Here is a 12,988-nt window from a genome sequence, read left to right as displayed (position 1 = left end):
CGCGCGCACACACACACACACACACATACACACTAGCACACATGCACATGCAGCAAGTTATTTGACAGTTTGAAGAGAAAGCTGGCATTTGGCATCAGTGGGCCTTAGATGTCTTTGGTCTCAACAGCAGTAATGGTGTTTGTTGTGTGTCACTGTCATAAGCCCAGCGGTTATATTTGAACTTTGGGATTCTCAATGTCAAATGGCCATCATCATGGTGTCAGGTGTCATGGTGTCTGTGTGTTTGTCCAATGCCAAACACAGACACAAAAAAACACATGTCTAAAGTGCTATGTGAACATATGGTGGGTGGCAGCATCTTGTCAAGACTAACATTTGCTGGAGAGGAAGCAATGAATATGTAAAGAGCCCTCAAATTTGTCAGTTAAAACTTAAGAGTGTATAAAAAAGTGATTGCGATCATTTAGTTGGTTTTCGCAGAGCTTTTTTTTTTTTTTTTTTTTTTTTTAATCATTAGAAATAACTTCCCCTTTAAACAGACATAGAGTATTGGCAGCTGCAGTATAGATAAATTTGGAGTAAAATCCTGATTATGACCCGAAGAAAGACCATGAAATCTAATCAGATGTAATGAAAGGGCAACATGCTTCTGAACATTCAGCTTACAAAGATTAGAATCTTAGCTCCAATATCGCAGAAAAAAAGGTCTCAATGTGGTCCACCCGCATATTATATCTATGGTGAAACTTAATAACTAGAGCGTAGATCGACTGTTATAGTGAGATATGTTTCCAAATGTGCATGTCGCTCTTTTTCTCTGTGTGTGAGAAATCCATTTAAAAATCTCAAATCTTGATCAATGCATACCCAAGCATCCTCTGATTATCTGTATGAGTAAATAATCAGCAAAGACAGCAGGGTATGTTGCCTTGCGCTGATCACAGTGTAGTGTGCTGTGTCTGTCTTACCCTGATAGAGACATCATCCCTCCGTCTCTCTCCACAGGGAAGTCCTACACCATGATCGGGAAGGATGACTCCATGCAGAACCTGGGTATCATCCCCTGTGCAATCTCTTGGCTTTTCAAGCTCATTAACGAACGCAAGGAGAAAACTGGGGCGCGTTTTTCGGTGCGCGTGTCGGCTGTGGAGGTCTGGGGCAAAGACGAGAACCTGAAAGACCTGCTCTCTGAAGTGGCCACAGGAAGTCTGCAGGATGGCCAATCTCCAGGGGTCTTCCTCTGTGAAGACCCCATCTGCGGAATGCAGGTACAATAAAACCGGTTCTGATCATGAGTACCAGTGCCAGATTGCTGGCGTTACCCTTAGCTTTGATTTTTTTTTTTTTTTTTGAGGAAATACAAGTGGTCGTGAAGACTCACTGCCAGTGTGGCTGATGCATCGTATTTTTTTCAGCTTTGAATCAGTTTGTCACAGTTCCTGGCGCACATTGCGTAAGGAGCCATTAAGTCACATAGAGCTGTAAAGAGATTGAGAGTGTTGTCACAGCAACAGGCTCGTGTTTTGAATCAAGGCATGGAGATCGAAGATAATACAAATTACAAACACAAAGAACCCCTAAGGACCTGTTGTCTGGAAGATATCCTGTCTCTTGTTTGTGGATCTTCTGTGAGTTACTAAGTTCCTCGTAATTTGAAAACAAGAAGTGAGATACGGTTGTCACGCTCATTTTCCTTCAAAGAAACTTTTTTATTAATGCTCAATTGGGGATTATCTCCGGTTTATTTGTCACAAAATTAAGAACAATGATCCCATCTGAATAAAACTGTCTTTGTTGAGTAACATGCAGTTACATATTGAGTGGATTACTTTCTGGAGACAAGCATATCTCTGTAATCCCTGTGAAATCTTCTCTAATCTTGTTTTGGAATGATACCTCACTGCCATTCAGTTCCATATACTTCAGTTCCATAGACTCCCAATGGTTCCAGCTGCTATCTTATCAACCAGTGTTGTTAATGAAACCCAAGACTAATCGCTTGGGATTAGCAAGGAAATATTTTTAGCTATGAAAATAATAAAGTTTACGTTAGGTCCAGTGTCAACATTTTCTTGGCACTTTCTTAATCAAAGCCATCCATTCATTACGTAAACCCCCAATTCTATCCAATAGTTATAGAATAATATTCTTGGTTTGGTGGACAAAAGCACCAACTGTGCTCCCAGACATTTTCTGCTACCTAGTATAACACAGTCAAATATGCTCTCTTAAAGAGCCATTACATTCATTAAGCAGTGATGACGGGTTTGTTTCTAACCTTCTGTCTTCTTACAGCTGCAGAACCAGAGCGAGTTGCGTGCCCCCACGGCGGAGAAAGCTGCCTTCTACCTGGACGCAGCGTTGGCCTCACGCTACAGCAGCAAGCCTGACTACGATGAGGAAGAACATCGCAACTCTCACATGCTCTTCACCCTACACATCTACCAGTATCGCATGGAGAAGACCAGCAAGGGAGGCAGTAAGCGTATAATCTGTAATCTGTACATAGTGCAATGTTTGAAACCCTGAGCAGTCGCAATTCTAACTTCTCTTTTTATGGTAACTTTTCAGCTCCGATACAGCATTATACTTGTGTTGTACTACTGTACTAAACCATCCGTGTTTTCTCTTAGAATTCCAGTGTCAGTGGTGTGTTAAAACCGTAATTGACATTTTTTTGGGGAGCCTTAAACACACACAGAATTAATTTATCCACCCTTGTCAGTAGCCAGGATGTTAACACTGCATTGTAAATGTTTGCTTAACAAGAAAATGGTAGCTTGTTTCTCTATAAATCTTTAGTGCATGATCCAACTGGTTATGCACTTGGGTCAACATCATTAATTTAAGCTTTTAAATGGTTAAATAATTGCCATCCTCGCTCATTATGGGTAGCTCGTTAAAGACCTCCATTAAGTCTGAAACCCTGTTCTGGCTCCAGTTCCCTGTTCTGTTCACCCAAGTTGAACGTAAAACTTTCCGTTTTGATTATATTCTCAAATGTTGTGAGTCTGGAGTATAAATAGGCTGCCTGTGATTGTCTCAGCCCAAGTGTGATGAATGTTTTTTTCTTCTTCTTCTTCTTCTTCTTTTTTTTTTTAAGTGCTTTTTGCTAAAGTGATATGTTGGATTCTAATCTGAGGTGCTGTCTCGCTAATGCTGTCTGTTTCCGGAGAACACAGCTAATTTCCCTTATCATAGAGACTTTCTCTCTCTGGCATGAGCCGATGGTGCCTCACGCTAACAAAGATTGCTCAGAGAAATGCAAAGCAAAGCCAGATGTGCTTGCCCAGGTCCGTGTGGCATTCAAGCTTGAGTTCTGTCCAAACTGAGCACAAGGAAGGCAGTATATGAAGAGGAATGAGTGAATACTCTGGCCTTTAGAACCTGGCACAAGTTAAACAGAAAGGAATCATGAAAATAAGCAGTATGGAATCATGATGGTTTTATGGCACCCTTTTTGACCAACAAAGACATACATACATACATATATATGTGTGTGTGTGTGTGTGTGTGTGTGTGTATATATATATGTATTTTGAATGTAATGTAACTGCTAGTGTAATTACTTTGCAGTAAACTCACAATCTTTTCTGTGTGTCTCTCTGTAAGTGTCTGGAGGCAGGAGTCGACTTCACCTCATTGATCTGGGAAGTTGTGTGAAGGTTCTGAGCAAAACTAGAGACAGCGCCGGTGGACTCTGCCTTTCGCTGTCCGCCCTGGGAAATGTCATCTTAGCTCTGGTCAACGGCAGCAAACACATCCCTTACAAGTAATCTATGTTTTTTTTTCTCCCCCGTAATCTGAAAACAAAAATAAATCATTTGACTCTATCCCGAGGCACAGTGAGGTCATTTGTTCATTTGTTCATTCGTATTTTCTGGGGCTTGGATCATTACACAGCACCTTTGGATGTTTTCGAGGAAATTTTAGGGAAATACTCAACAGTTAAGCTAAGAGTTGTACTTTACAAAAGTTCACTGGCCGACATCTCATATCCTGTGATGGCAGCAGTCATGTAATATTGATAGATTTGAGGTTATGTGCTAATGATTTAAACTCATTAATGATGCAGTGTGTTTAATCAGACTTCTGTTGTATATGAAGGCTTTAACTGTGCATAAATGCATTATATATTAATAATGTATGCACTCTTGACATTTAAATCCTTTGATCTCAGGAGTTAATTGATTATTTTAATGCAGCAGTTAGGTTATGGTGCAGATCTAACCTTTCTTGTCCTCGTGGGTAAGCTTAAAGCTGCCTGCTCAATGAAGCTACAAAAACAGATGCTGTTTCATATTCATGTTTTTAATTTTGTGTCTTGAATAGAGACCGTTTTACAGGTGGCAGTTCCGTACTGATTATCTGAACGGACTATTAATTTAGGTTAAACAGACAGCTTAGAGAAGATACTGTGTAAATTTGAGCAAAGTTCTCAAAGAAAATGGTGCCAAGTCTATATTTTCCTCCTCCAGGGCTCATACAATTTTATGCAATGCTACTCTAATTTAATGATGGTAAATTTACATTGCAAAGCACCACATGGGTTTAAGCTGGAATTGCAACCACTCTGGAGAGTTGAAATGTAATTAGGGTTTGGGGGCATTCAGTGAGAGTGTAACATTTGCAGGAGATAACTTAAATGAATATAAATGTAACACAAATGAATATAAATCCTCTGAAAAAGTCACTGAACTTAATTTAATTAGAGCTAAATACGCTGTGCTTCAGTTAGCCTTTTTCCACTGTAATGACGTAATTTTAAGCGTTCAGATGTGATGTCAGATCTGGCATTTTGATCGGAATTGAAAGTAATTACGGACACTTATGGAAAGAACAACATAATTAATCTGATGTATGCAATGAGCCGGCATAAGTTCACACTCCGTGATGTCACTGTAAGGGAATGAGCTGACCTTATTTACTGCACCATGTCACAAAAGTTTCCCAGATAAACGCAGAGGACTGTACAATGCCTTAACCCCTGGCTAAAAGGTCTGGGGTGTAATCACCACTCAGTGTTGTCAACAGGGTTGCTGTGGCAAGAAATGAGTAATTTGGTTGAAGACTGTATTTATATAGAGACGAAAGAGCTTGCCCTTATTACTCATGTAGTTATATTACTTTGGAATAATGAATTGGTCATTTAGCACTAAATGAGAACTAATTGTTTTGCATTTTACTTTTCATCTTGAAACAGTTCTTTTCACAAAATGGTTATTGCTTGCAGGGTACAATCACTACTTGACATAACTTTCAACACTTTTAACGAGTTCATAGGTCCTGTAATGCAGATATGTATTTTTCCAGCCAGAAATCAGTGAGGGCATTGTCAGTGCTAGTACAGGATGTTTTGGTTTTATGAGCAAATGCTTTTGCTTTATGCTTTTTTGCTGATTCATTGCTGAAAATACATCTGACTCAGTTGTGTCACTTCCGGTAGTTGCCATGGGAAAAGCTCTGGGCTTTGCTCATGCTTTTCTCTCCCTTGCCAAAGCAAGAATATGGAAGGATACTGAAAACTGTGGTTTTAGAGAACAAACGGGGTAACAGCAGATGGCCCAGATACCCGAATGCCCAAAAGGTTTTTCTGACAAGTAACATTACTGTGAGGAGCATGCTAGCAAGAGCTAAATAAGAGACTTTCTAGAACTAATGGGACTCCTTTTTAAAAGGTTGCTCTCAGTAACTGAACTTTTCATATGTTGTGCCCTCCTGGGGAAAGCTTATTACATTAAAGTCAGAAGTTATTTTGGAATCATTTTCCGTATTAATGTCTTCCGCTGAGAAAAATGATAATGTAAAGATTTAGTCACACAACCTGATGTTCTGCCCTGGTTATCAGGCAGTTATAACTTTGCTCAACCACATTTTCAAATCATGTGTTCAAGGGGTCAAAGCTTTGTAGTTCTTTGTTAACCTGCTGGTTTTGTTTTCTTGATAACAGGGACAGCAAGCTAACCATGCTTTTACGAGAATCCCTGGGCAACATGAATTGCCGCACCACCATGATAGCGCACATCTCTTCATCACCCAGTAACTTCTCAGAGACGCTTTCGACCATTCAGATTGCCTCCCGCGTTCTAAGGATGAAAAAGAAAAAGACAAAAGGCACTGTGGTATGACGTGACATTTTCAAACAATGGCATAATACCGTTATGCATTTTTATCACTTGGTTAACTTGATAGCATAACTACAACTTTTGTTTCATCTTTCCAATAGCAGTATACCTCCAGTTCCTCTGGAGGAGAGAGCTCATGTGAAGAGGGGAGAATGCGCCGCCCAACCCAGCTGAGAACCATCCATTCTCGGAACGTCGTTGACCCTGAGATGCCCTTGCTACACCTCTCTAGTGACCCTGATGACTACTCCAGCAGTGAGCAGTCTTGCGACACTGTCATCTACGTGGGTCCAAATGGTTCTGCTCTGTCAGACAAAGAGCTAACGGACAATGAGGGTCCACCAGAGTTTGTGCCCATCATTCCATCCCTGCATAAGAACAAAGCAGATCAAGACAAGACTCCTCTGGTTTCTCAGCAACCTCGGCAGCTCCAGCCAGCCTCTCAACAGGCCTTGGCTCCACCACCTGTCCAGACAGTACAGCCATTGCAGACCCTTCATCCCCAGCAGCTCCCACCAGTGCCAGAGGAAGGTGCAGAGTCTGGCAAACAAGAGAAGGACTGTCTCAAATGTAACACCTTTGCTGAGCTGCAGGAGAGGCTCGAATGCATTGATGGAAGTGAGGAGATCACCAAGTTTCCCTTTGAAGAAGTTCCTGCCAGTAGAGTTGCCAAATTTGAGCCGCTTCCAGCACAGGGTCAGGATATTAAAAGAAGCCTGCAGTTTGGCTCTCCCAAAAGAATCTCCAATGACCAGCAGCTGGAAGAGATCAGGGAGGTTGTCGAAGAGGCAGAAATTGCACAGTCAATCATTGAAAGCTTGACACAGACCTCACTGAGCAGTTGTTCTCTTTCCACCAGTAGGAGTGTGACTGGTGGCAGTGGTGCTGGTCAACTTCATGCCCTTCAAAGGGCAAAGAGCTTGCATGACAGCAGGGAATCCATCAGTGGTGGAAGTATCAGTGACAGCAAACCTCGTCCAATGGGCTCTCCAAGGCTGGGCATTGCGAGCTTGACCAAAACCTCTGAATATAAACCACCATCCTCTCCATCCCAGCGCTGCAAAGTATACACACAGAAAGGGGTAATGCCTGGCACACCTCCTCAATCCTCTCAGAACTTAAACAAGGATTCTGGCAAGTCCTCCACTGAGTCTTTGCTTCAGGCTGAGTCTAGAACTTCTCCTGTGGGAATGAGCCCTCAGGTGTTAAAACGCTCTTCATCCACCAATAGCCTGGGCTCTGCAGAGACACTGTGTGATGATGTGCCTCAGCTGCCTTTGGACAAGAAGGATATGAAGAACACTACTGCCACAGTGACTCTGCAACAACCTTTGGAACCAAACGGGGAGGACGAACTGGTGTTCACCATGGTGGAGGAGCTAACAATTAGCGGTGTCATGGAGAATGGGAGGCCCACCAGCATCATTAGCTTTAACAGTGACTGCTCAGTTCAGGCCTTGGCCTCCGGCTCACGCCCCGTTAGCATCATTAGCAGCATTAGCGAGGACCTGGACTGCTATACCAGTGCCACCTCCATCACTACAGCTACCATCTCTGAGGTCAACATCACCAAATTTCTGCCCTTTGGCAAGGCTGAGGGTGAGGCACTTCCACACGTAAGTCGACGTTCCTCGATCAGCTCCTGGCTTAGTGAAGTGAGCACTGGGAGCGAGGGTGAGCAGTCCTGTCATAGTTTTGTTGCACAGCAGTGCTTTGGTCAAGGAGAGGCACTAGTTGAGGCCCAGCTTAAAGAGGTGTTAGAGGAAGGGGAGAGTGAAGAGCCTTCAAGCATGAGTGGGAGGAAGACTCCAGATAGCGAGAGAGCTCTGGCTAAAACAGAGAACATAAATGGGAAGAGCACACCTACTAAGGAGAAAATTGTAAAGATGTCTCCAACTATAGGGAAGAACACAATTACCATCTCCAATATACAAACACTGTCATCCTCAGTTGGCTTTGTTCCTTTTAAAACTAGCATTTCAGTTCATCCTTGTGTTGCTGTCAAGCCAATGGTAATGCAGGACTTACCTGCTGTATCATCACCCATTCATAACCCATCACTAAAAGATAACAAATCTCCACCCATTCCCATATCAAGTGAGATCAATTTCGATGACCCTTGGATGAAAAGAGACAGTGAGGAAACCAAGCCTAAGGAGCTGGTCAGTGAAACGAAGCCTGAAAAAAAGGTGTCTGATTCAGTGAAGAGCAAATTTGTGGTGGACAGGCATAGCTCGAGCAGTGGTGAGGCTGCTTGCTCCCCTGACTTGATTAAGAGGGTGGTGGATGGCTGTGAGATGGTCCTGAATGCTTCTGAGAGCATCACTCCTATTTACACAGCAGACATCCTCAGGACAGGCAGCCTCCCAAGAGCATGGCATCGCCTTAACAGGCAGGATGACCTTGATGATGCCTCACTTCGTTACACAAGTGGAGAGTACAAAAACCTCGGTGTCACAACCTCCACTCCCTGCAGCCCCAGAGCAACCCTGGAGAGGAGAGGGTCATCTGGAAGACAGGGTCTCTTTGCTCGCCAGAAGGGAATTCCACCACTGCCACCAGTACGGAAGTCCAGCTTAGATCAGAGAAACAGAGCCAGTCCACAGCACAGCCAAACATTAAACCAGCATTTGTCTTTCCTGGGAAGCAACCCCGATGACCTGGGCGGCAATGGGAAACAGAGAGGACCCAGTGTGGAGAGTAGCCGTCTCTTCAGTGCCAAACTCGAGCAATTAGCCAATCGGACCAATTCTCTGGGGAGATCCCATGGAGGTCATTATGACTGTCATTCCCTGGAAAGGGCAGAGAGCCTGACCTCAGTGGGGTCTAAAGGAGGTGTGGTCAGAGACAGCACTATGCCTCGGACTGGCAGGAGTCTCACTCGTGGTTCTGTGTCGTCACCCACCAATGGACCAAATGGCAACAACAACAACATACCACAATCACCCAAATCTAACCAATCCAAAATCTCTGCAGTCAGCAAACTCCTCATGGCCAGCCCCAAAGCCCGCAGCCTATCAACCTCCAGCACCAAGACCCTGAGCTTCTCCACCAAATCCCTCCCACAGTCAGTGAACAGGAGTTCTAGCCTCCCACCGAATGGGAAGAGCCAGAACCAAAGCTCCTGGTCGTCTCAGTCCCTTAGCCGCAGCAGGGGTTCGGGTCTGGCTTCCAAACTGCCACTGAGGGCTGTGAATGGACGGATATCTGAACTACTCCAGGGTAGTGGTGGCTCCCGCACTGGCCATGGACGTGGAGCTTCTGACACGGAGGAAAGGGGAGCAGCTGCTCAGGGAGAGGAGAAACCAGTGGTTCAAACTTTGCCCTCGCCGTACAGTAAGATCACGGCTCCACGCAAACCCCACCGTTGCAGCAGCGGCCATGCCAGTGATAACAGCAGTGTGTTAAGCGGAGAATTGCCCCCTGCCATGGGGAAGACTACGTTATTCTATCACAGCGGGGGTAGCAGTGGCTATGAGAGCATGATACGAGACAGTGAGGCCACAGGAAGCACTTCCTCAGCCCAAGACTCCATGAGTGAGAACAGTAGCTCGGTCAGTGGTCGTAGGAGCCTGAAAAACTCAAAGAAAAGAAACAATACAGGTAAGCTGACATTTATGATCAATTTTAATGTCAAAACTTTACATTCCCAGTGACGATATGAACATAATCAAGTTCACAGCGCAGTAGCATGACTGTGGCTGACCAAATGAGCACTGAAGCATTGTAATTCTGGAAAATCAAAGTGAATGCACCACAACATGCTCAAAATTCATAGAGGCCTAGGTATGCATAACATTCCTTTGCTTTTATATTTTACAAATCATCTCAGTATGACTTTCAAAATGGAAAATAACAGCATGTTATTGTAAAATAATTCCATCCCATCTGACCTCTTTCCTCTGCACCCATGCCAGAATCATGTGTTCTGATAGCGATCCTGACATGAACACACAGCTCATGTCAGAGACGAGACTGTGGGTGGCCCCTGCATATTTAGTGCTCTCTCAGGACTCCTGTAAACACTTCCTGCCTCTCTCCCCCAAGGCTGAGCATTTTACTCTGTTTTGCTCCTGTCCAGACCTTTGCCATGGAGACCATCTTACGTATCAGCTCTTGAAATTTAAATCCTGTCTTTTCAACCCACGCTGCCACAAGACTGACAGTGACTGTCTACTTATGAACCCAAAGCTTAGTGACTTCACAGCATGGGGCTGCACTGAACGCCCCTCCACCCCCCCCCCCCCCCCCCCCCCCCAAAACAACAACAAAAAACCCCCCACTATGGTGATTATGTTTTGAATGCTACATTTGCATAGTTGGGAAGTGAGTCAATTAGGTAGAACCTGTGACAGAGAGAAGGAGTTTATATGCAAAGAAAATGTGCACGTGAAACAGGTTTTTATCTAAAATCAAGATCTCACCGCCATTTTATTGATTTGAATAGTATCTCATTTGCCCATGTTAGGGCAATGCATCTTAGAGTGAGACAGTGTAATAATACACAAATTTGTGACATGGCAGTGAATCAGAACTGTCTGGAAGTCTGACCTTTCTGTGCTGCTTTTAGTCAAAGCATAAGGCCAAGCAGAAACCCATTAATTTTTCTCCCCTTTCTGTATTTCAAATCAGATAAAAAGGTAGCCCGGCTGGAACTGTCTATTTCTATGCAAATGTGGACTGAGTTTTGGTAAATCCTGCTGCATAGGCTTCATTCCTGAATACTTCTCTGATAAGCCTCTGACCTGGCCCTGTTATCAGGGCACCGTGCCATCACAGGGCTGAATGCCTCGTAAGCACTGGGCTGGTGGCAGAACCACATGGCATGGCTCTGCCTAGACGCACATCATGTCCCTGCATTCAGTGCCTAGAATAAGTCATTTGCTACAGTGTGTTCCTAACAACGTTTCTCTATATGGCTTGTCCATTTGTTATCCCTGGTGTGAGGTTAATTGAGTTAATCTGTTGATGGGATGGCAATTTGGGAGGCACTAGAAATGTGAATTTACATTTTGGAAAACACTCGTAGTCATGGTGCGTGATCTTTTGCCTGCCAGGGACTCAGAGACGACGCCTAATCCCCAACCTCACCCTGGATACATCATCCCCAGTGAGGAAACCCATCATCAGCCCTGGAGTACGCTGGGTGGATGGTCCACTCCGACCTACCCAAAGAGGATTGGCTGAGCCTTTCGAGATAAAGGTCTATGAGATTGATGACGTTGAACGTCTACAGAGGAGGAGGATTGCGGGTAATAAGGTGAGAGAGTATGAGTGAGTTTAATAGTCTAATTTTGTGGGTTGTTCCCTAGACTATGTTTAGATAGCGATCTCAATCGTTATGGTTCTGCCCTCAGGAAGTGGTGTACTTCAGTGCCAAACTGAAGATCTTGGAGCATCGACAGCAGAGGATTTCAGAGGTGCGGGCCAAGTACGATTGGCTGAAAAAGGAATTGGAGCAGACCAAACAGTATCTAATGCTGGAGCCAGAGAAATGGACCAGTGAATGTAAGTAAAATTGCAGCTTTTTTTTGTTAACACAAAAGCCATGTGTTAATATTATTCCAAGTCTCAGAGCAAACTCCCTAATTAGCTCAGGAGATCCACAAAGTACTTGCAGATAATCTGGAGTTTCTTTAAAAATGTCCAATTTGTTCCCAGCTTGCCTTAAATGACTTCCTTTTTAGTTTAAAGAGTACAAAAAAAGAATAATTTATATATGCCGTTAGCAGATAAACAAAGTATTATAGATGTAATCTAAGTGTAAGACAGATGAGTCTGCCAGTGCATATTTTGCACAATGTTCTCAGTTTGGTCATAACAAAAATTACTTTGGGTTCCTCAGTGGAGTATCATGTTTCATGACTGTCTCTTAAGAGCACACAGCAATCTAGACAAATGTGTTCTGTTACAGTTGACCTTAAACAGACTTTTGAGGTGGACTCTCTGGAGTATCTGGAGGCTCTGGAGTTTGTCACTGAAAGACTGGAGAACCGCGTCAACTTCTGCAAAGCCCATCTGATGATGATCACATGCTTCGACATAACCTGCCGGCGACGGTAGACTTGAATGTAGAGTCAGTCATCACTAGAGAAGCAAGGGACCATGGGAAGTCGAAAAAGGCCCAGCTTTGTGGTGTGAATGAGAGCGTGTGAGAGCGAGTTATGTGATTTGTCATTGAAATGGTGAGCGAAGTGAATGGGAAATAAAAGACTTCATATTTTTTTAAAAAAAAAAAAAAAGTGGGTTTGGGAAATGGGAGACAAAGAGAAGTTGGACTTGGAGAGTTGTCAGAGGATGAGCAATCTCCCACAAGACTGGATGAGCACTTTTTATTGAGGAACGTTGGAATCTTTCATTTGTACATACGGTTTGCTTGCTTGCTTCGAACAAGGCCTAATAGAGTTTCAGAAACTACCATATGTGAGGGAAAAAAAAGAATGAAAACAAAACTTAAAAAAAAAAAAGTTTTGAAGGACAACAAGTGCCTTGTCATCACTTCAATATCAAACCAGTTTTTTTTGTGTGTGTGTGTGAGTGTAAAGATGGTGCTAGCTTAAAAAAAAAAAAAAAAGATAGAGAAAATAACACAGCTTGTTTTACTTGGTGTTTTATCCCCTTGACTTACTGTCTCAGTAATTTGTACTTGTATTGTTATATACTAGTTAAATACAGTATATATGAACTGTTCTGTGTATGTTTTCTACTATTATTTTTTTTTTCTATTCAGAGACAATGAGACCACATGGAGTATACACTACCCAACAATATAATCTAACAATGGTATTGCTGTGCACAAAAAGCCTCTCACACTGCCTCATTGGTTTTCACATCTCCTGTGGCTACGCTGGCATTTTCAGCTGCGATTTGCCTCAAGTCCTGGTCACTCAGAACGCTGTGGA

At 43.4% G+C, this 12,988-nt stretch overlaps 1 protein-coding gene across 1 annotated transcript in view; it reads left to right on the top strand.

The window, feature by feature from the left end:
* The window catches only part of kif26ba (kinesin family member 26Ba), a 79,709-nt gene extending 67,560 nt beyond the window's left edge, over positions 1-12,149 (top strand). The window contains exons 9-17 of the mRNA XM_030782301.1: positions 967-1,229; positions 2,257-2,440; positions 3,574-3,733; positions 5,912-6,080; positions 6,191-6,493; positions 6,614-9,689; positions 11,144-11,346; positions 11,444-11,594; positions 12,001-12,149. Of these exons, the coding sequence (XP_030638161.1) occupies positions 967-1,229; positions 2,257-2,440; positions 3,574-3,733; positions 5,912-6,080; positions 6,191-6,493; positions 6,614-9,689; positions 11,144-11,346; positions 11,444-11,594; positions 12,001-12,149 (4,658 nt within the window). The remainder of the gene's footprint in view (positions 1-966; positions 1,230-2,256; positions 2,441-3,573; positions 3,734-5,911; positions 6,081-6,190; positions 6,494-6,613; positions 9,690-11,143; positions 11,347-11,443; positions 11,595-12,000) is intronic.
* Positions 12,150-12,988: the final 839 nt, after the last annotated feature.

The sequence above is a fragment of the Chanos chanos genome, chromosome 1, assembly GCF_902362185.1.
Source record: "Chanos chanos chromosome 1, fChaCha1.1, whole genome shotgun sequence".
In the NCBI taxonomy this organism is placed as follows: domain Eukaryota; kingdom Metazoa; phylum Chordata; class Actinopteri; order Gonorynchiformes; family Chanidae; genus Chanos; species Chanos chanos.
Note: the sequence above shows the minus strand (reverse complement) of the source record. Positions and strands in the feature narration are given on the sequence as shown.